The 24533-nt window shown below is 41.0% G+C and overlaps 1 protein-coding gene across 2 annotated transcripts in view; it reads right to left on the bottom strand.

Annotated features, from left to right (window-relative positions):
* Nucleotides 1-1705: 1705 nt before the first annotated feature.
* The window catches only part of rnf11b (ring finger protein 11b), a 33075-nt gene continuing 10247 nt past the window's right edge, over nucleotides 1706-24533 (bottom strand). Inside the window, exons 2-4 of one of the 2 annotated variants that reach the window (XR_009789330.1) lie at nucleotides 14758-14927; nucleotides 6946-7350; nucleotides 1706-6222 (exon numbers count right to left, since the gene is read on the bottom strand). Coding sequence is in view for 1 of the 2 variants with exons in the window: in XM_061779015.1 (XP_061634999.1) it covers nucleotides 7179-7350; nucleotides 14758-14927 (342 nt within the window). In the remaining variant the exon portion in view is untranslated. Of the gene's footprint in view, nucleotides 7351-14757; nucleotides 14928-24533 lie in introns of both variants that reach the window. The other variant, XM_061779015.1, reaches the window with a different exon arrangement.

A 24533-nucleotide genomic window follows, 5' to 3' on the forward strand; every position in this document is an offset into this window, starting at 1 on the left:
GATTCACCTATATTTGCATATTTAAAATATATATATTTTATTTTTAAGGGGGAATGGGGCGCCTATACCCACATTTTCAGCGGAAACCGCTTATTGGTAGTATTTTTCCACGTATTCAAGTTGTAAGTATAATTATAATGGGCATCAACTATTCACAGATTTTCACTTTTTGCGGGCGGGGCGTTCTCTACCTCCCCCCTCCCTCCACAATAGCTGGGTTCCACTGTACACAAAAATAAGATTTTTACTCCCCTTCAGTAATTTGCTTCTTTACGTTGCAGATGGAACGTTTTCAAAGTTCTCCGGCCGCCCGCTCTTGAATTAATCAATAGAATCGGACGGGTCGGATCAGTGTGAAAAAGGCCTGCACTCAAGAAAGTACACAACCTGATTGGATGTCCAATGATTATTATTTTTTTTGCTTTGTACTTCGAAAATACACCCTAAAAAGAAACGGTCACAACAAAGGAGTTTTTCATGTGGAGTGTAATTTTACACCACAATATTAAAATATTTTGAATGACTACCTCATGGCCAAATGGCGGCATGCCTGCGTGGGTTTTCTCCGGGTACTCCGGTTTCCGCTCACATCCCCAAAACATGCATGGTAGGTTGATTGAACTGAAACACGGCCGCGACCCTAGTGAGGATAAGCGGTGTGGCAAATGGACGGATGGACCTCATGGACAGTGTCAATCAAACCTGGCTTCTGGATCCCAAGGGGTGGGCAAACTTTTTTTTGCTCAACAGACATTTGATTCTTAAAAAGGACAGATGGACAAGTTGATGTAAAATAGGTTATTTGTATATTTGTTTCCCCCTAAATTTGTATTAATGACTCAATTATATGAAAATAAATTGTGATATCTGTGTCTTGGGGCTAATGGCCCTCCTGTCTTGTGCTCACCTGCTCCTGATTGTGCCTGATGACCTCAGCCGTGTCTCATTCTGTCACATCGCCACTTTATTGTCACGTTACAGTATTGGTCGTTTTTGCCACCGATTCCTATAGACCCAGTTTAATTACTGACTTTTTTATGTTTGTATTTTTTGCTTATGCTTTTGGATACCGTTGCCTTCGCCAACTGCCTAGCCGTGTACCGAACTCAGCCTGGAACTTTCTTTTGCCTCTGAGTCTTGTATTTGGGCCGTTAGTCCTCGTACCGCCCAATGTTTTCATGTAAATAAAAGTATTCGCTGTGATGGGATTTTCATATACAATTTTACAAACAAATCAAAAATTTTTTACTGATATAATGAAATAGATTTTGGGGGGGATAAAAAAACAAACAAAAAAAAACTGCTAAATGAATGCAACAAATATTACTGGACTCATAAAGAAATGTAAACGCTCTGTGGGGCATATGTGATTATTTACTCAATACTTTGCCCACGACGAGCAGAGGGATTTTCGAATCAGAGCTCCTCTATCGTAACTTGTCTGTAGTATGACAAGTCGTCATATGAGACCGTTGGTTCCCCAAAGCAGTCATACAGTTCCACAATAAGAAACAATATCAAGTCGTAATGACTCACACTCAGATTCCACATTCATAACAATTAAAACTATTTTGCTCAGTCTTTCTCACCACATAAAAATACAATTCACCTCCGTGCTTCAACAGGCAGTTGGATTTATTTATTTTTATTTTTTTTCCAAGCTTCAGGCAGTGATGAAGTGAAAGTGAAAACAACACGCAGCGTGTTCAGTTGCAGTGTCTATTTATTAGTGGCCTGTAGCACTCTGCATATTTGTATATACTGTATGCTCACAAACAAGGAAATATCTAACAAAGATCCTTACACGAACATAAAACACACATAAACCATTCACATGAGCAAACAGAGATGGGCAGTTTGGTTGTTAAAAAAAAATAAAAATAAATTCACCCACAATCAACACGTTGTGCTTGTGAGCTCGGCCTTTTTAAATAAATAAATGGAGAATGATTGGGCCCCCAAGTGTGGCAACGTCATGTGCAGCCGTTTCATTGTCAGTGAACTTCCGGCACAGTGCGCACCCATGAGTCATTTTGTGGAAATAAATAAGAGCAGTTGAGCTGAGTCTGTAAATTGTTCGAGAGTTATCGACTATGGATTGCAGTTTGAGTGTAACTGTAACATGCCATATTCATACAATACTGTGCAAAAAGCTGTTTGCTGTTTTAGCAAGCCTTTCATGACCGCATACAGTATAACCAGAAAATCTACTTTGCCAGCCACGACTATGCTTGCTATTTCCATTGACAAAAGCAGATATTATTTGAAGTACCCGGGGCGTAGGGACTGAGCCCTGCCGCAAATAGCAAAAACTGACGCAACTCAATAAAGGTTTGTAAATGCCTATCGATGCCGCAAGATGGTAGCAAAGCACATCTAAATTATGTGAAATCAGGCTTGAAAATCGTCAAGAATTGAGACATTCTTCCAGCTTCCAGACGCTGTGGGCAATCGCTTCCCCCGGACCTTTCAGCTGTCAATCAAATACAGGAGGATAGATCCTTCTCTCACAGCTCGTAAGTAGAATTTCCAGTGACGGAGATAGCACACGTTTCACGGGCTGCAGAGCAGCAGCCTCTGCGCCGGCATAATGACCATAAGCCGCACGGCCGGGACAATCTTCCCTCCATTGAAATTCAGCAGGACAACGCGCTTCTGTGGCCGCCTAAAGGGTGAACACTTTAGGCGGCCACAGCGCGCGACGCATACCGCTCCCCGTGGATACATTTTTCCATTCGGGCTGGCAATGGGCTGCGGATCTCATCCGGTTCAGACCTCGTCCTGCCGCTGCCTCGTAACCCAACTCGTGGTGGCAGATGGCAAGACACATAGTCCAGATAACACAAAACACATACTTCAGGGAAGATGTAGTTTTTCGAGTTGTGGGCATAGTTTCATGGCCAATTGCATGCTATACTGGCAGAAATGTGTGAAGTTCTTTATGAACAAGGACGGGAAATTCCACCGTATGGTCACTGCATGGAATAAGAGCGCTTGGTGTTTATATAGTGGGAGAGCCACGAGGATACTTTTTAGCCTCACCCACAAAACCAGCAAGATTTAGAAGGTGAGTTTTAAACCTTATCTCAACAATTCAGCACCATATTGTGCTCAGTCTTTGCACATTTTCAGCACTTCAAACATATTTAATGTATTTAGAAACAAAACACAATTTCCGTTTTGGGGGCTTTTAATGCTTTGGCCTGAGCATAAAAAGGGCAAATAGGTGATGTTTTTTTTTTTTTGCAAATAACAGGATGGGTTAAAAAAAAAAAAAAGTGAATAAACAAATTTGTGAATGCCAAACCTCAAGCATATGGGGGTAGAACATACGGGTAAACTTAGTTGTCGCTTGTTGGCTGATATGCGGCTAAAAATGTTCAACATAATAAAAAACAAACAAAAAAAAACAGTTGATGTCCCTTAGCTTTGTACCAGTTACAACTGGTACGTTCAATGCGGTGTGGTTTTTGTAGTTTCCTGCTGTACTACTCAGAAGTGGAAATTTGATTTCCCCAAACCAAAGAAAACCAGGTTGACTCACGAGGTGAAAAATTCCTGTAATGGGTTTGGGCAGCATGGTGAGGTAGTGGTTAGCATGTCTGCACCAAACCTTTAACAAATATTTATGGAAATCAGTTTTGTCTTTTTAGCGTAATACAGCTAAACAGGATCTGTCCTTCTATTTGCTGATGTCCAACTGACTCCTGTGAAAAAGGCCATTAAAACGAGAAAAGCTAATTTGCACAGTACTGTACTTATATTTGCACGTCCCTTTCCTTGTTATTCCCAACACCGCTTGGCGAGATCCAGACTGAGACCTGAACCTCGTACATACACTTTCTTGTCTCTTTCCCCTCGACACATTTGAACAACCTAAGTGCATGACGCTCCACACCGAAGCGATGGAGAAGAATGTACTACAAAGTCTGTGCAAAAACTTGAGGTGAGGACTTTACGGCACCACGGCTCCGTACGTGTTCAGGATTGGGATGTGTTGTCCAGAAATGTTAGCAAAGGAGTAGTGAAACATTTGTGCTTTTGGAAGCCTCTTCTACACAGCGATTCCGTAAAATTAGCGAGCCCTGCAAGTAGATCCGGCATGCATCTATCCGCCTACGCCTTTCACACTGAACCCTATGGAAAGCCATTTGAACATTTATTCGGTATCCTTGATATCCATGTGCTCGTACGCTCTTTGACCTTCAAACATTTCTAGTAAACTACCGTGCTGCGCTAGTAACACTACAATGCCCCTCTAGTAGGCATGTGGCACACACTAGTAGCTGCCTGCACCCTAATGGTAGCACCAAAATGCTCAATTGTAGTTTTGCCTCACTATTAACTTGTAGTAGTTGTTCTACTAATATGCTAACGTTGTAGAAATGTGATACAGTAGTGGAAGGCAGTAGTGGAAACAAATCTTATCTTAGTGGTGCTTCACTATTAGTACTAGTAGTGCGTAGATGTCAACTTGTGCAGTTTTGCTGCATGTTGTCCTACTAGTGTGGCGAAAGGCCATACAGTATTGGAAAAAAGGTTACTAGTAAGCAGTACCAGTATGCTGAAATGTTAAAGAATATAATAGTACGTATGGACCTTTAGCTGGAAATCAAATCAAGGAAATCAAAATGCTCAAAGCGTGATATTGTTTCCATGCGCAATCCCACAATCAGATCAAAATATGTGCAATAAAGTCAGCAGCAGCGTCTGATGTGACAATTGTTTTCAACACAACACGGCAGGAGAAGGGAGTGTCAGGCGCTCCCCCCGGGAATTTTCCCCATAGCCTTTGTCCCTCCCATTCCGCGTTGATGGCTTTCACCACACAGAACAGCAACGTGGGGAAAAAGCATTGACAGGCAGCATGAAAGGGTTCACTGGAGCCCCTCACACACTGTCTAAGCCCTCTTTTCATGATTCGCTGTCCTGTAAGGTGGGGTCCGTGAGCCATTGGGGTCCGCTAAATAATTATTATTTTGTATCATTTTTAAAAAGTACAGATCCACATCAAGGGATTGGCACACCAATAAACCAAACTTAATAAACCAATTGCTCCTAGCTACCTTAACTTGGGGCCAATTAAAAGTTCGGATGTGATTGTGACTCATCATCACATAAATCTGACATCCTTGCATGAAATCTTTTTCTTTCTTTTTTTAGAACAAAAGGCATATTATGACAAGAATAAGACGTTTTCCCCCCCTCTTTTGAAAGAATGCATTTTTTAAAAAAAAAGAATAATGGCATCTTTTCCAAAGTAAAAGGTGTAACATTCAGAGAATTAGGTTATATTTTTGAAATTGCCTTGTTAAAACCCGTCTTTCTTTCCTCCTTTCTTATGACCTAATCCTGGTAAAATACATTTTGCTATCCCAACAAAATACATCTTGGTTCTTGTCAAGATTTCAACTTTTTTTTTTTTTTTTAATCTTTAAAAATATTACTACTCTCATAACATTGCAACTTTTGTTTCTTAAAAAAAAAAAACATGAATTTGTCATCTTAGCATTGCAACTTTTTTTCCCCTGGAATATTAGCAACCTCATCATTCCAATGACAATTGGGGTTACACATGGTAGTTATGTTAATTGGCATTAGGGTTGGAATGAGGTCCTTGGAACTAGATAGTTTGAGAACCCGTAGCGTAAGGGTACCCAAGTGGGAGGGTTGAATTCAACCTGGGAATTTGCCGACTTCTGAAGTAGGATCAGAGGCACGGCCAGAGTGTCAAGTTTAACATTCTGTTCACAGACCCGTTGTGTTGAAAACACTGTTGCTAACGTCGAATCATTTGAATGCGTAAACTAGTAACAGCCGTGTGACTGCAGACTTGATGAAGACAGCAACGTCCCGCTTTGACGAGTTCTGTTTGAAACAGACGGGTGGATATTCACCGGCTCTACCGTTATGCCTCCGAGGCGGCAATCTGCCAGGAAGGCAGCGTGAACGCAGGGGAGGGGGTGGGGGTTTTGTTATGGAAATGGCGGCCTCTGCTTGATTGACACTTCACATTTCCTTTTGCCACGTGGGGGAATCAAACAAAGGCCTTAACAAAAACACGATCAAGTTGACATTTCTCACCGGAGATCAAGACCGAGACCCTCTGTGGTAATCTCATCACATATCTGTGCGGCTGGCAGCTCGCAGCTGGGGTCCATTTTAGAGGCTCTTGAAGACTGTTGTTTCTTCGACCTCATCTTGGCAAGGATCCGAGTTAGTCTGAAGAGAAACAGCACAGTGGGCAGATAGGCCATCTTGTGTGCTGTCTCAGTCCACGTCAAAGATAAACTGCTCCCAAAAAGTTAGGGATATTGAGCTTTGAAATTTCAGGATGAACCTAAAATTGACTATAACCTTGACAGGTGAACCTTATTTGCCTTTCTGTAAACTTCTGAATGCACATGTCCAAATGTTTCACTACGTTTCGCACAACTCACTTTTGTCCATCATGGGGTTAAACAGCAAAATTCACAACAGGTATTTGATCCATGAAAACCTCCACGGCTGTCCACTTCTGTGCCTTTCTATGGCTCTTCCAGTCTCTGTATCTCTGTTGTAACTTCCCGATGACAATCGAAGCTTAGTGGCCACTTCCCTCTGACAACTTCCTGTTTGAAGCTGCAATGGCGAGGTAGTCTTGATCAATTGTTTGGAGTAGTCTTGGTCTCATGATGTCAAAATGTGAATGGAATGACGGACTATTTAAATACAAATTGAAATCCAACCAAGAAATGTATCCTTGTTAGAGAACAGCAAGTTGTACAAAAAGTACTAAAACATTGAACAGGTGGACAAATACATTCAAAACTTTAGAGAATGTCAAATAAAGTGTAAAGATTAGAGTGCATTTTAGGTTCATCCAGAAATTTCACCTGTAAACCCAATATCCCAAACTTTTTGTGAATAGTTTAAGGTATATGACAGTAAGACTGTCTCGGTAACCTTTTGTTCTTTTTTCAGCTGTCCGCTGCTTCCTGGTCCGCAGTGTCTTTCACTCTCCCAGACACAATCCTGACCAGCAGGCCCACTCGTGAACGCTTGCTTCCATCTTTACTAATCCTGGATATGTCCACGAGTGTGCAGTCTATGCGTGTTTGTGTCAAGCGTGGTCCACAAGTGTGTGTGTGTGTGTGTGTGTGTGTGTGTGTGTGTGTGCGGGCACGTGCAGGTGTGTGTCAGTTGGTCTCGTAGGAGGAGAGCAACGCGGCGTCCACCGGCTCCATGCAGGACGGACAGGTGAAGGACCTCATCAGCCAGTCGTCAATACAGTCCATGTGATAGATGTGCATGCAGGGCAAGAACCTGATGGGGTCCCCATACACAAAGTCCATCATGCAGATGACGCACCTGCGGACCCAAACGCACACATTTGACTCTTTCGTCAGACATCAGACCCACCTGCTAAAGGTGAAAATCATTGATATAGAAAGACTATACAAATTGTTTTAAACATAGTTTCACCCCTCTCACATGCTTTAAACTTATTAAAACACGCTGTAAGCGTATTTGAATACAAACAAACAAAATTACAAGCATAAAATGGAGGGTAATGTACATATTGTAATGTCTGTGTGTTAGATGTGCCTTTAAGAGGCAGGGCTTGGTCGGGTAGCGTGTGACATCAGCGAGTGTGCAAATCAGTATAATTCCACAAGGTGGCGGCAATGCACTTAGAACGGAGAGGATCATAAAACATTAACACCATGCATCTAAAATGTACACGATCACGAACCCATGTTACATAACAGACATGCAAACACCAAAGGCATGAAAAACGTGACAAACAAACAAATGAAGCAATCTGGAAGATTCTGAAGAGTACAATAAGGGGAAACAAAAAAAATGTTCACGGAGAAAAATTTATTTACACCGCTCAAGTACATGTTGATGTAAAAATTTAAGATTATAATTAAATTTGCTCATTTCTTTGCTTTTTTGTTTTGGCCTCCAATTTGAGCCAGGCCAATCTCCACCTGCACCTGATGCCTGCTTCAAGCTGCAACACATGAATAGCGTCCTCGTCTTTAAGCACTCTCATTCTGGATAAGAATTGACGACAATCATTGTCTGTTTCACTTTATTTTTCACTATTTCCAACTTCAAAGGCTAATCCCAAATGCATCCTCCAGGAAAATATTAAGTACATTATTTTTCTGGTTTTATTGGCCATTTCTGAATTTGAAGTGAGTTCATTCTGTTATGACATAATCCTTAACATCGCTCCGTTAATACATTTAACATGAACATCTGTAAACTAATTAGATAATTGTAGCCGCGTTTTCTCATTAATAAAAGATGTAGTAGCGGATCAACTCTTGTCGCCAATGTTACATGTGCTTCGCGGTTCCGCTGAGACCACAACCAGGGCCACGACCCGCAGGACCTCAACGTGAAAATACAAAAGACCAGTGCAACAAATACCACACTGGCTGATCTGATGAACAAAAATGTTGCTTAAACGTAAGAGTAGCAATAGAGGATGTCCGCTCCAGAGGTGGGTAGAGTAGCCAAATATTATACCTAAGTAAGAATACGGTTACCGTATTTTCACGACCATAAGGCACACTTAAAAGTCTTCAATTTTCTCCAAAATGGACGGGGGGCTTTACAATGCGGCGCGTCTTATGTGTGCTATGTGTTCTAAAATCTGTAAATGTTGTTGTGCGACTTTGATGAGCGTTTCACTGACTGGGGGAAGAGTGCACATGAAAGAGGATGCTAAAGGCACGCCCCCAGTTTTATATGCATTGTGCAAATCAACATCGGTTTGGCTTAGGACCCCCGAAAATGGCACCTACGACGAGACATGTTTACGAAGCACAGTTTCAACTGCAAGCTGTGAGTTACGCGGAGGAACATGGGAATCGAGAAGCCGCGAGAGAATTCAAGATCAACGAATCCATGGTTCGCAAGTGGAGGAAGCAGGAAAATGCCGGCATCATTGCTGAACAGCCCCCCGGCAACGAGACTTGACTCCGACAATGACGAGAGGGAACCCGGCATGTTTGATGGAGAACTTGCCCAGCTGTTCATTTCGGATACAGAAGATGAGGACTTTGACGGATTTGTGGATGAGGATTGATTAAAAAAAAATACCGTGAGTACATTGTTAAATACTTCAATAAAGTACAACCGAACTCAGTTTTGCTCCCGCTGCCTTTTTAAAAACATACCGATAGCATGCTAGCGTATGTTTTACCATGCCTGCGCCCAATAATACGGTGCACCTTATGTATGTGTTAAATACAGAAATAGACCCCGTAACTGAGACTGCGCCTTTTAATACGGTGCGCCGTATGGTCGCGAAAATACGGTACTTGACAATAATGTAACTGAAGTAAAAGTAAAAAGTAGTCCTCCAAAAAAATTTACTTGAGTAAAAAGTACAGTTAAATAATTACTCAAGTACTGAGTAAGGCGGCACGGTGGGCGACAGGTTAGAGCGTCTGCCTCACAATTCCGAGGACTGGGTTTCAAATCCCGGCCCCGCCTCTTTGGAGTTTGCATGTTCTCCCTGTGCCTGTGTGGGTTTTCTCCGGGCTCTCCGTTTTCCTCCCATAGCCCAAAAACATGCTTGGTAGGTTAATTGAAGACTCTAAGATTGCCCCTCGGTGGGAATGTGAGTGCGAATGGTTGTTTGTTTATATGTGCCCTGCGACTGGCTGGCAACCAGTTCAGGGTGAACCCTGCCTCCTCCCCGAAAATAGCTGGGATAGGCTCCAGCACTGCCGTGACACTTGTGTGGATAAGCGGCTCAAAAAATGGATGGATGGAAGTACTGAGTAACTTCTGATTTTTTTAACCACAGCATGAACATCACCACCAACAAAAAAATACAAAATAAAATGTGAATGTGCAAATTCTGATGTTGCTGTGTGTGTGTGTGTGTGAGAAAACATCTGCAATTTACTGCACAATGTTTTGAAATATCCACGTTTGGGCAGACATGAATACATGAAAGCTGTTCGTTTTTGTTCATCTAAATGTAAACAATAGTAGCGTGCCGTTGCCTTCATGGTAACGACGACCTTTCCAACATGCCACGTAGGGACAACAATCAGCCGGGCTGGCTTATCTAGTGTTAATACCTACAGTGGGTACGGAAAGTTTTCAGACCCCCTTAAATTTTTCACTCTTTGTTATATTGCAGCCATTTGTTATAATCATTTAAGTTCATTTTTTCCTCATTAATGTACACACAGCACCACATATTGACAGAAAGAAAAAACGTAATTGCTGAAATTTTTGCTGATTTATTAAAAAAAAAAAAAAAAAAACCCTGAAATATCACACAGCCATAATTATTCAGACCATTTGCTGTGATACTCATATTTAACTCGGGTGCTGTCCATTTCTTCAGATTATCCTTAAAATGGTTCTACCCCTTCGTTGGAGTCCAGCTGTGTTTGATTATATTGATTTGACTTGATTAGAAAAGCCACACACCTGCCTATGTAAGACCTTACAGCTCACAGTGCATGTCAGAGCAAATGAGAATCATGAGGTCAAAGGAACTGCCTGAAGAGGTCAGAGACAGAATTGTGGCAAGGCACAGATCTGGCCAAGGTTACAAAAAGAATTCTTCTGCACTTAAGGTTCCTAAGAGCACAGTGGCCTCCATAATCTGAGCAATTGGGGGAGAAGAGCCTTGGTGAGAGAGGTAAAGAAGAAAGCAAAGATCACTGTGGCTGAGCTCCAGAGAGGCAGTCGGGAGATGGGAGAAAGTTCTAGAAAGTCAACCATCACTGCAGCCCTCCACCAGTTGGGGGTTTATGGCAGAGTGGCCCGACGGAAGCCTCTCCTCAGTGCAAGACACATGAAAGCCCGCATGGAGTTTGCTTAAAAAAAAAAAAAAAAAACCTGAAGGACTCCAAGATGGTGAGAAATTAGATTCTCTGGTCTGATGAGACCAAGATAGAAATTGTTGGCCTTAATTCTAAGTGGCATTTGTGGAGAAAACCAGGAACTGGTCATCACCTATCCAATACAGTCCCAACAGTGAAGCATGGTGGTGGCAGCATCTTGCTGTGTGGGTGTTTTTCAGCTGCAGGGACAGGGAGAATGGTTGCAATCTAAGAAACGATTACTGCGCCCAAGTACAGGGATATCCTGAACGAAAACCTTCACCAGAGTACTCAGAACCTCAGACTCGGCCGAAGGTTCACCTTCAAAAAAGACAATGACCCGAAGCACACAGCTAAAATACCGAAGGAGTGGCTCCAGAACAACTCCGTGACTGTTTTTGAATGACCCAGCCAGAGCCCTGACTTGAACCCTATTGAGGGTTCTCTGGAAAGACCTGAAAATGGCTGCCCACCAACGTTCACCATCCAACCTGACAGAACTGGAGAGGATCTGCAAGGAGGAATGGCAGATGATCCCCAAATCCAGGTGTGAAAAATGTGTTGCATCATTCCCAAAAAGACTCATGGCTATATTAGCTCAAAAGGGTGCTTCTACTAAATACTGAGCAAAGGGTCTGAATACTTATGGATGTGTGATATTTCAGTTTTTCTTTTTTAATAAATCTGCAAAAATTTCAACAATTCCGTTTTTTTCCTGTCAATATGAGGTGCTGTGTGGACATTAATGTGAAAAAAAAAAAAAAAAAAAAAAAAAAAAAAAAAAAAAAAAAAGAACTTAAATGATTTTAGCAAATCGCTGCAATATAAAAAAAACGAGTGAAAAATTGAAGGTGGTCTGAAAACTTTCCGTACCCACTGTATGCCCGTGAAGCCCAACAGAAGACATTGTGTGAGGTCATGTGACTTTCTTGTGTCGTTTGATTGGCGAACTAGACTTAAACGTCACTAGCGCTTCAACTGGATTGGCGCAAACAGCGCCGATGCGGAAGTCGTCGTCTCGCGCACAAAATAGTTGATTGATAAGCAATAATTGTTAATTAAAAGGAGCGAGCGACATTTAGATCATTGTAACGGAGTAAAAGTACCGTTAGTTCTTAACAGCAGAAGCGGCGTTAGTGTTTTTTTCTGGTCTCGTCAATTCCTGTGACAGGCGGAACCTCAGGCCAATGTGCTCCCATATTAGTCCACCGCTGAGTAATATTCACAATTACCTCTGTGTGTTGATGGTGGATGTGTGGAATGGCAGTGCTGCCAGTGTTCAAGGAGTACAAAACAGCCTATGACGTTGGCGACCCCCCCCAAGGAAAAACTCATCGGATCTATACAACTCACGTAAATGGCCCATTTTGTGTTCAAAATGGCGGATTTCGCCAAAAGGCAACTGATTTGCATGTATGTACATAAACAACTGTATTCAGTAGTTAAATTATTCAATCCAAACAAACCACCTGGCGACACGGTGGACGAGTGGTTAGCACATCTGCCTCACGCTTCTGAGATTCAAATCCGGCCTCGCCTGTGTGGAGTTTGCATGTTCTCCCCGTGCCTGCGTGGGTTTTCTCTGGGTACTCTGGTGTCCTCCAATATCCCCCAAAACATGCATGGTAGGTGGACTGAAGACTCTAAATTGTCCGTAGGTGTGAATGTGAGTGCAAATGGTTGTTTGTTTATATGTGCCCTACGATTGGGTGGCGACCAGTCCAGGGTGTTCCCCGCCTCTCGCCCGAAGATAGCTGGGATAAGCTACGGCACGCCCACGACCCTAGTGAGGATAAGCGGTTGGGAAAATGGATGGATGGATGGATGGAAACAAACCTCCTTCAGATGAGGCTCATCAATAGCATTAGCTAACATATTAGTAGACTTTACACTGATTTTATCGGCGTGATTGGTATTGGCCAATAATTAGCATGTTATGCTGATCGGCTGTAATGTCATAATTTGCCGATCCGATCAATGACCGCAAAAGAAATTGACTGCGCGTCACCATCGTGCACAGTATATTTTAATAAAAAAAGCTAGTTTATTTTTAGCCTTGTCGCGTGTCTTTTGACGTAGTACTGTAAATATCTGACGGCCAATAAAGTTATTAACAAAAAAAAAGAAAAAGAAAAACATGTCGGCCGTGTGGGACTGACAACATGTCTGCGACAGACAACACGTAATGCCCGCCGGATCAGACTACAAGACAAATTTGCTCTTTCACGATTGCACTGTCAGACTGTTAGGGTTATCCTGTAAATCTACAGATATTCTCAATTTAGCATCCGCCAAAAGGAGACAGGAGACACACCAAACACAACCTGAGCCAGTACTTATCTTTTGCGACAAAAGGAGAAGCAGTCGCTTCTTTTTATTTATGGTGCCCTTTTTATTAAAGCTTGAGTAGGTGGTATCACATTCCATGACCTTTTAAGGACTAGTTTGTTATCAAGATGTGGTCAGTGTCTAGAGGTGTGGGGGTTTGTGCCTTGTGCAATGTGTATTGTAGTACTTTTCCAAACTGCTCTTGTTTCCAGTGAACAAGGGTGCTATCATCTAAATGCAGTTACAGCGACAATGTGTTTTTATGCGATAATATATATAATTTTTTTCCATCACAGACTACTGCAATATAATCTTGTATTCCGATACCACAGTATCCCATTTTTTACGATAATTGGGCTTTATCTTGTCAACTCAAATGCGACCGGATACACTCGTTTTCGTGGCGACGACAACAAGAGTGGATCGGGCCGACTGTATTATAAGGACAAAACGGGGAAAAATGTGTGTTGGTGGTCACTGGTGCTCAGGACCGGAGAGGACGTTTGTTTAAGGCTTGCTTGAGGTGTGTTCACGTTATTTTAATATGATACGGCTCGCAAGCAGACAACAAAACGTTGTACATAAACATGCCGCCGTTCTGTCGAATCATGCTCTAAAGCTTCAGTGTGAGTGAAGTAATTTAATTACAGTAAGTTAGCACCCATTATTTCTGTCATGTTGTAATGTTGGTTTGACCTGACTGATTAGAATACACGATATGACTAGAGCAGTGAGTTACAACCTTTATGGAGCCCAGGAACATATTTTACATCTGAAAATCTCACGGAACACCAACAAACAAAAATGTCACAAAAAGTGTATACATTAATTACTGTATGTACTTCCTGCCATCTAATAGAATACCATTCATTTGTTCTGTCTGTCACTATGGCTCACTGGCATAAATAGATGAACAAAGATATATTATTTATATATTATTTATATATATTTATTTATATTTATATTTATTTATATTTAATATATATTATTTATATATATTATTTATTGTAAATATAATTTTTTGAGCAATTAAGTACACAGGTATATACAGTAAATGAATAGGTAATTTAAATAGACACATTGCTCCATCTTGTGATCGGATTGGTGATCGGTTATTATTTTTTTTAAACTCGCTGATCGGTGATTGGCCCCAAAAATCCTGAACATGTAAAGCCTTCATATTAGACTAAATAACGTAAGCACAAACGGACATGCCATCACACATTGGCTAATAAATATGCGCACAAGCATTTAACACAAACGGTATTAAGTCAAACTCACCTTTTGGCATGAAAACAGCAATAAATGTTAGGGAATACAGGCACACAGTAACAGTACAGTAGACTACACCGGCTAGTAAAAGTAGCTGGATCTGGAGAGAAGCAAAATCATACTTTCACTTTGCTGCTTAGCTGCATTTAAGGACTGCCAACAAACCAGGACATCTCAAATGCCGACGATAAAGTACTATCAACCTAACATTCAACACCAAGATTCCACCGAATGAATCTGGTGTTTCTAATAATGCACTTTTGAAAATCTTTTCAAATTCAGATCATTCTGGCCAGTTTTCAAAACTTACTCTCGGATCTTCTTCTCAGATCCGTCCCGCCCAGGGTCGAAAACACCCCTCGGAAGGTGTTGGATCAGCCCGATACGCTGGGCGATGCGCACTTGCTCTTCTTCTGTCAACTGGGTGGCTAGTCGGGCCTGGCTGGGTGTTGGGTGGTAGACTGGAATGTGGATCTGCTCCTGCACACAGAGAAATAGAAGAAGGCTTCAGTCAACAGCAAATAAACAATGCACTAGCGTTTACTTCAACACAAATAAGAGGTCATCTTTAAGTACATGACACATATGGTTAGTACTCAGGCGACGTTTGCCCAATAATGTTGGTCAGCTAGCAATCTAATGACTGAACAATTGTGAGCAGTGAGTTTGGACATGGGAATGCATCATGTCCTTGGCAGTAGATGGGGATGTTCCCCCACAGCAGCTAGCACAGCAGGACCCTTTTTGGCCATTGGATTAATACCCCACAACCATGTAGAGTAGCTGGATTCAGCAAAAACAATTAAAACAAGTACTATATAATGTAGGCGGCACGGTGGAAGACTGGTTAGAGCCTCTGCTTCACAGTTCTGAGGACCTGGGTTCAATCCCCGGCTTCGCCTGTGTGGAGTTTGCATGTTCTCCCCGTACCTGCGTGGGTTTTCAAGACTCTTAACTGATAGATAGAGAGACAGACTGTAGCAACCCTGCCGATTGTGTGGGGGTCCATGAAGGAAAATGTGTGTGTGTGTCCTCAGAACTATGAGGCTGACGCTCTAACCAGTCGTTCACCGTGCCGCCCCGTTTAGAAATATTTCGCCTTTTTTCGATATTGTAGTTAGTCGTCGTGTGCATTTTAGTGATGGATAGTTAAGAATATTGTGTGTTTCATCTGTTTTATTCGTCACTACTAAAACAAAGGCTGAAAATTGGTCTACACTTATGACATGCACCGTGACTGAATCAAGTGTCTTGGTTATTGACTTGCGTCATGTTCCCAAGCACTGTAGTTTGTTAATGATAATATAATAATAATATGATAATAATTAATATCTATTGCCTGTGCATAAATAGCATATTATTATTATTCATCAAAAGCATATCAATGTTCATATCCATGTACAAAAAAGTAACTATTGGCAGACAAAATCAAAGTAACTGTAATCTGATTATTCTAATATAAAAAGTAACATGTTAAGATTACTAATGACGTCACCAGACCAATTTTTTTTAGTACGCGTTACCAGCATCACTGGTGGTGAACTAATATAACACAAGTTTCACTTTTTGAAACAAATTATTGAAATAAATGGACTTTCCCTCGATATTGTATTTTTTTGGCACAGCAGGCCAGCGTCGTTAGTTTAGGTACGTGGTGGCCACTGGCTAGACACAACGGCATACTGTCTGTGGTGTGCATATGTGTTGCGCATGTATGTGATAGTGCTGTGATAATAGCGTGTCCTATCTGGAAGAAGCAGTCAATTGTGTTGCAGCAGGCAGCCAATCATATTGCAGCGGGTCGCTTTTAACTCAAATGGAATTCATGATTGAGATGGCGTCACACAGTCATAGGTCTCTCGCTCTCTCTCTCTCTCTCGTGTGTTTTGAATCACTGATTCAAATCAGGGCAGCAGGGTTGAATGGTGTTTAAACATGTCAGAATAATGGTTACCATGGCTGCCTCACTGTTAGGAGATTTGGGTTTGAGTCTATGTTAGATCATATCCGTGTGGAAATTTGATGTTCTCCCTGTGCTTACGTGGGCTTTCTCTGGGTACTCCGGCTACCTCCCAGATTCCTAAACCATGCATGCTAATTTCATTGAAGACTAAATAAAAGGTGTGAGTGTGACTACATTTACACTTTTTCCACATTTTGTTATGCGACAGCCAAGTGCTGTGCAATATTATGATTTATATCTTAGCGAGAGATCAAATCATCTACCATGCGGAGATATAACCCTCTATTGCTATATAGTTATTTTGACATTGATTTTATTAGTTTACCTCTGTCGCTACTCTGATGTAGTGTCTGAGGAGTTGGGTGTCTGCTCTAAAGTCAGACAGAAACTCACAAACTTGTCTCATATTCCCTCGAAGTGCATTTCATACTCCGTTTATTGAATTTATCCTGCATGAGCAGCATAACATAACTTCAGTTGCGTTTTTATTCTGTCATCCTTGAGCCTCACTTCACAGGCATGAGAAATCGATTTATGATCAATCCAACTGCTACACTAAGTCACAGTTCATTTTGCACTTTTAATGGTTTAATGCTACTGAAAGCCATTTTTAAAATTTTTTTTTATTTTAAGTCTTTGTACTTTATTGTATTCCTTGAAAACTGGTTGTAGGACTACTACCAGATATTTTGGTGATTGTGCACTTGATATGTTTTATTTAAATTTTTAAATGTTTTTATTGTTCTATATTAAATGTTTTTTAAATATATTCATTTCCATTCATTTTATGCAATTTTAAGGACAAAATATTTAAACCTTTGTCCATATCGCGCAGCACTATAGCCTATTAAGAAAATTTATTATTCCCCCCCCCCTCAAAATTCTACACATAATTCTTCACCATAGTAAGAAGATGGATGGATGGATGGATGGATAATAATGCTGTAACATCACAAAATGTGGATTTTTTTTTTAAATTAAAATACATTCTGGGTGCCCCATAATGTCAGTAGCATTTCTAAAACTTATGAAGTCAGGAATAAGTGGCATTTTTAAGGATAATCCAATTGTGACTTCTTACCTCCCCTCCCCACAAACACCCCTGCATTTACAGTAAAGTACTATTTTCAGGTGACATTATTGCCAGGGTTTCATTCAGTATGGAACTGTAATGACTCAAAGCCCCAACTTGAAAGCATGATGACTCATTTATTTGACGATGACTGCAGATGTGGCAAACCACCCCTCCCATCCCATCCCATACAAAAGTCTTTCATTTACTTGGAATCTCATTTTCTTTGCAGTCTGAATAATACATCTGTGTGGGGTAGTAACACGAGCGAGCACCAAGAGTGGCCATGAGTCAGCATCACTGGCTGGCAGGCTAGGCCGAACAGCTCTTCCTTTCACCCGTGCCAAACAGGGATAAAAGTGACATACCCGAGTTCTAAGAGGGGGTAGCTGCCATACTGTGTGCGTGTGTGGTGTCAGCTGTGCCAATGGTCAGCATTCTAATTGTTATCATAGGCCTCTCCCTTCTCTCATACACAGTGCACCAGCTGGGCTGCAACAACTGTTCGTTACGTAACCTCTGCTTGACCGGGAGCACACGGAATATACGGGGGACGGACGAGGGAGTTTAGCGATTTGGCCAGGATCAAATGGGGCAGAGATGGCGAAGAGTGGCGAGCTGAGCCAACACGGAGGAGACCTCGGGCAAGGCCTGGCTGCTGAATGAAGCAAAAAACAGCGGCGGATGTAAGCCTGCCAGGTCTCAGGTGTTAACGCAAACTGACCAAAATTAGGTTAGTCCAAGTGAAAATGGAATTTTAGGATCTAGCAAACCCTCGTTCGGGACATGTTGCAGACCAACCTGCTATAGGGGAATAAACGCGGTAAAAAGAGACCATATTGTCTCTGTTGAGTGGAAACCTCTTATGTCCAAATATGGTCAAGTTCGTATTTTTTCAAAAACTGATACTAATGGTCAGTAACCACGATGAAAGTAACTTGAGACACTTCAACTGTCTGAGAACCGTCATCTAGCTCTACCTCTTCTTTACTCTGTGGGAAACTTGCGGCATTATTATTGAAAGTTATATATTTTTTTCAGATAAAAATGGGTGAAAATAGTTAGGTTAAATACATTTGTATAGGCCTATTTTGTTAAAAATCAATAGCAATGCTTCATTGCGGAAGGAAGCCCGTCAGCCACGAAGGTAAGTTTGCCTGCTAATTAATTTCCCCTATTATCCATCCATCCATTTTCTGTACCGCTTATCCTAACTAGGGTCGCAGGTGCGCTGGAGCCTATCCCAGCTATCTTCGGGCAAGAGACTGGGTACACCCTGAACTGGTCGCCAGCCAATCGCAGGGCACACATAAACCTATTAGCAATTTCTTTTTTTGTGAATAAATTGAAAATGATTATGGGGAGGTGTTAATTTGATGCGCAACAGTATATGATAGCAATATAAGGTATAATACCAACTTTGTGGGCGGCGTGGCGCAGAGGGCAAGTTGTTGTGTCCCTGGGCAAGAAACACAACCACAGATGAATGTGGTTGGATGTTTGGTGGTGGTTGGAGGGGCAGTAGGTGCATAATGGCAGCCATGCTTCTGCCAGACTACCCCAAGGCAGCTGTGGCTACACAAGCAGTTTACCACACTGGGTGTGACAGAGGAGTGAATGAAAAATGCACGAATTAATAATGCATGAAATTGTAAAGCGTCTTTGAGTGCCTAGAAAAGCGCTATATAAGTGTAATGCATTATTATTATTACTTTAATGATGCTAAGGTTGGTAACTCAAGCAAGATGAGTTTTTTTCCATTTCCTGAAAAGGAATGCGTTTGAGATGCGAGGACTCCAGTGCCTGACAGCGACAAAATAAATGTTTAAATATATTATATATAGTTTTACCAGTCCGACTCGCCTTTAAACTGAAGACTTTTGAACACATTGTAATTGTATTTTAACACAAACAATTGCAAGCATTATTGCTAATAATTAACTGAGCAATAGTTTCCACTGAGGTGCACCATGGTGAAGTAGTGGTTAGCATGTCTTCCTTACATTCGAGAGCTTCTGGGTTTGACTCAGGCTTTTGGCCCTGGCCTTCCTATTTGGAATTTATATGTTCTTCACAGTGATGCTAATACTGTGTATTGAAGGACGCAACCAAAGGTCTTAATTTAACTGTATGTCTGTTTATAACAATTTAATTATTGAGGGTGTAGTTTACAGAGGTTTATAATTACACGGTCTTACTCAGATGCTTTAATATTCAGACGATCATTGTTAATTTACCATCACCTACAGCTCAGCTCAAAGGGTACTGAATCTGAAACTTCTTCACCAAGCTGCAGTGATGTCCAAAGCATTCCAAACATTTCAGGGATGACTGGAAAATTGAACTGCAGACAGAAAGAAAAATAAAAACTGCCAGTGCATTTCCTCAGGGGAAATACAATCATTCTACCAGCACGCAAACAATAAAGTCTTGAATATTTGCACTGTGACAATTTGGCCTTAGATTATTCCAATAGACAAAACAGTCCAGCGGCAGCATATGACGTCATCTTCAAATCGACCGGAACACTTGTGGGAAGTTACACCAGAAACATGAATCATTGAGAGGCTCTTCAATCTAAGCCTGCTGTCTCTTTGCCACCGAGTAACAAAATCTCTGGATAACAGCTGTACATGCGACAGGCATCACACATCATCACACCAGCAAATAACAATGGAAAGATAAGAGCGCATGTTTCCATCCCAGGATGTGTTTGCTGATAACACCACAGGCTGATGACTCATGCTTTGTGAGTATGCACATTATGTTATCAACCTGGATAAGCAGGAAGGGTGACCTACCCTGAGTAAAGCCAGCCGCACTCGGAGCGACATGGCTGAGCTAAACCGAACAAATTACAAGCGGCGACTGACACTCGCACGCTTACTGACAAGCTTGAAGTCGCTGCAACCAAAAAAATATAATTGGGAAACATCATTATGAAGTGCCACCTATTAGACTTTACACGATCTGATCGGCTTGATCGGTTTCGGCCGTTAATTAGCATTTTATGCTGATCGGCTTTAATATCATAATTCACCGATCAGATCAATGACCGCAAAAGACATTTACTCCGCGTCGCCATCGTGTACACTATATTTGACTCGAAAAGCTAGTTTATTTTTAGCCTTGTCGCATGTTTTTTTACATAGTACTGTAAATATGTGACCACCAATAAAGTTATTAAAAAAAAAAAAAAACATGTCTGAGACAGACAACACGTTATGCCGGGATCAGACTTCAAGACAAATTTGGTCTTTCACGATTGCACTACATCAGACTACTGCAATAAAATCTTGTATTCCGATACCACCGCATCCCATCTTTTACGATCACTGGGCTTTAGCTTGTCAACTAAAACGCGACTGGATACGCTCTTTACCATGGACTAGTTACTACAACAACAATGGATCGTGCATGTATTATGTTGGTCAAAAAAGAACAAAATGGGGAAAAACGTGTGGGGGTGGTGGTCACCGGTGCTCGGGAGAGGACGTTCTTTTCAGGATTGCTTGAGGTATGTACTTTTAATACGATAAGGCTCGCAAGCAGGCAACAAAACGTTATGTAGCCTAGCAAGCTAGTGCTAGCACTAAGGGCTGTACGTAAACATGCCAGCGTTCTGTGGATTCATGCTCTAAAGTTTCGGTATGTGTGAAGTTATTTAAATACAATAAAGTAATTTAATTACAGCAAGTTAGCACGCATTATTTCTGTCATGTTGTAATGTTAGTTTGACCTGACTGATTAGAATACATGACCTGACTCGATAATACTTTTGAAGATACTCAGTATGCAGCACACAAGTAGATACAGTAAATGAACATTTACAAAATGATCATTTAAATAGACAAAAAATAAAAAATAAATAGCGCCCTGACTCATGTACTCAAACTGATCAGTAAAACTGATTAAATGTCCAGCCCTAACTCAAACTTTTTTTTTTTTTTTTTTTTTTAAACAAACAGAAGCATTGCCCTTTGCAGTTATATTGTGTTAACAAATCAGGTTTAAGGACATGATAGTCAGAGGGAGGGTAAAAACCCAAGTTGAACTGGATTAGGGGAGCAGCATACAGAGCCTTTACAAAAAATTTGAATATCATGGAAAAGTTTATTTATTTCCATTCGAAAAGTTAAACTTTCATAGATTATAGATTCAGGGCCCACAATTTAAACAATTTCAAGTATTTATTTGTTTATGTTTACATAATTTGAGCTTCTACCTCATGAAACTCACAAAATCAGTAATTTAAACAATTAGAATACTGTGAAGAAATCACCATTTACTTCTCAGTTTTTGTAGGAAAAAAACCAGAAATTAGGGTCACATTAAATCAATCAAAATATGGTACTTTCAAAACGATATGTTAATCTTCAGTACTTGGTTGGGAATCCCTTTGCTTTAATCACTGCCTCGATGCACCGTGGAATTGATGTAATCAGCCTGTGGAGTTATGTGGCCTGCCTGGGAGTTATGGAAGCCCAGATTTCCTTGATGCTTGCTGTCAGTTCTTCTTTGTTTGTGGGGCTGGTGCCCCTCATTTTCCTCTTGATAATACCCCACAGATTCTCAATGGGGTTTAGATCCAGTTGGCTGGCCAGTCAAGCACTGTGATGGCATGGGCCTCAAACCAGGTTTTGGTGCTTCTGGCGGCATGGGCAGGGGCCAGGTCCCGCTGAAAGTCTGCATCTCCATACAGATCCTCAGCAGAAGGAATCATGAAGTTCTCTAAAACATTCTGGTAGACTGTTGCGGTGACCTTGCATTTAAGAAATCAGAGTTTACCAACACCTGCACTGGACATTTCACCCCAAATCATGACTGACTGTGGATATTTGACACTGGACCTCAAGCAGCTTGGGTTCTGTTCTTCACCCGCCTTCCTCCAAAACCCTTGGACCTTGATTCCCAAATGAAAGGCACACTTTACTTTAATCGGAAAAGAGGACCTTGGACCACTGGCCAACAGTCCAGTCCTTCTTCTCCTTGGCCCAGTTGCGACACTTCCTATGTTGGCTCAGGCTCAGAAGTGGCTTGACCCGAGGAACCCAACAGTCCATCTCCCGGATTCGTCTGAATGTGGTGGTTTTTAAAGCTGTGACCCCCGCTTCATTCCACTCTTTCTGGATCTCTGCTAGATTCTTGAATCTTCTCTGTTTGATAATTTGCTGAAGCCCACGGTCATCTCTTTTTCTGGTGCATCTTCTCCTGCCACATTTTGTCCTTCCACTCGACTTTTCATTAATATGCTTGGACACAGCACTCTGTGAACAGCCAGCCTCCTTAGCAATGAGCAATTTTGAATGGAATTATGGAACTTCTCCATGATATTCTATTTTTTTTGGAAAGCGTCTGTATGTGCCATGCAAGCATTTTTGCTTTCAAAAGTGTCTGTGGCTGCAGACATATGAGGATTGGTATGTTTGGTTTGATTGTCTCTGCTCACCACCACCTAAACAAGATCTTTATACCCTCACTTCAAATAACAAAGCTAGCTAAGCTCAAAGTAATTCAGGCTATGTTGTCATTCATATCGTAAAATCGTAATTTTGGTCCAAAAACAAAAATTTACTTTTGGACCATTTTAGGCCGAAACATTTCTGTGGCCGAAATAGCAGAGTCCGACGTTACGCCTTTTTGAGTGGTGGCCCGTATATCATGATATAATACATTGAGTTTTAGTGATTATTTTATATTAAGCGTCTTTATACTGTATTATAGCCCCCTTAAGAAATTATTAGTACAATTGCATTCATGGCGATGACTGTGTACTAAACTTGCTAAAATCAAGGCATTGCAATTGCACAAATTAATAATAATGCTTAAAATAATAAATAAATTACAAAATTATTCAAATATTTACTTTGCACTGACATTCCAACAATTCGTTATCTTGTGTCTTGATGTTGTGCACGCTGTGTATGATTGGAGGTGCTCACTAGTATTTTATACTGCCGATTCCGGTACCAGTAATCCATGAGTGAGATCTGCTGATCACTGCCGATATTGATTGATTAGCTGTCAATTTTTAAATTTATTTACGGTGAGTGCTATTGGCTATATTATATGACATGTTTGTTTGGGTTTGCTTCATAGCGCTTGCGTGCCTGCTCAGTGTGAAGGGAGGAGGGGACGAAACACAAGGGCTCGGGGATTGTGGAAAAAATAATTATTTGACTGATATTGAAATCATGATCAATAAACATTTATTTCAAGAATTTGTATTTATTCAACTACCACAACTCAACTTTAAATATAACTTAAAGGAACAACCAGAAAATAAATTAGTAACAAGTAAAATATTAACACAGCACATTAAAGTCATAGAAGTTGAAAAAAAAAAAAAAAAACTAAGAAAGATAAATATATTCGTGGCTAAAAACATGCCAATGCTTTTAGCCATGACTGTTTTTTCTATTATAGATGTCTAAAAAAAAAATCCTCATTTTCTCACATTTAGCAAATACAAATAATTTTGGTAATCCTAACTGACCTAAAACAGGAAACGTTTAGTCTGATTTCATGTCAAAGTCAGGAAAAAGCGTGTCTTTTTATACAGCCAATGACTGTATCTGCTGCTCCTGCTGTGTGCGCCTTGGCCTCTTAGGGGCAGTGTGGCTTGATGCATGTGATGCATGCATGGAGCTACTCATTTTCTGTAAACTCAACTAAAAATAAAAAAATTTAAAAGAGAAGAAGAAAGTCGCGATATAATGTTAATAAACTTGTTTTTCACAGAATAGGAAGAATATATGCCCGTGAGTAATGTATTACGTCTCTGTACGGTGTTTGTGTGAATATTCGTTATTTCAAGGTAAATCCCTCCTGCGACCAAATACTAATACGAGCTAGCCCGTGAATAGGATTTTCCATTGACTGTTAGCATTAATTTGATGATTTCTAAAACAATGTGTGTCTTGTATTTAAATATAAAATGAGGGCAATCATTTTTGTTGTGTGCTTAGTTTTACAGTCAACTCCAACTGAGGGGGGGCAATAAACAGCTTAAAGCACGCGCAAGGAGGGCAGAATGACATTCTACAGGCTG

This window comes from Phyllopteryx taeniolatus, chromosome 7 (assembly GCF_024500385.1).
Source record: "Phyllopteryx taeniolatus isolate TA_2022b chromosome 7, UOR_Ptae_1.2, whole genome shotgun sequence".
NCBI lineage: Eukaryota > Metazoa > Chordata > Actinopteri > Syngnathiformes > Syngnathidae > Phyllopteryx > Phyllopteryx taeniolatus.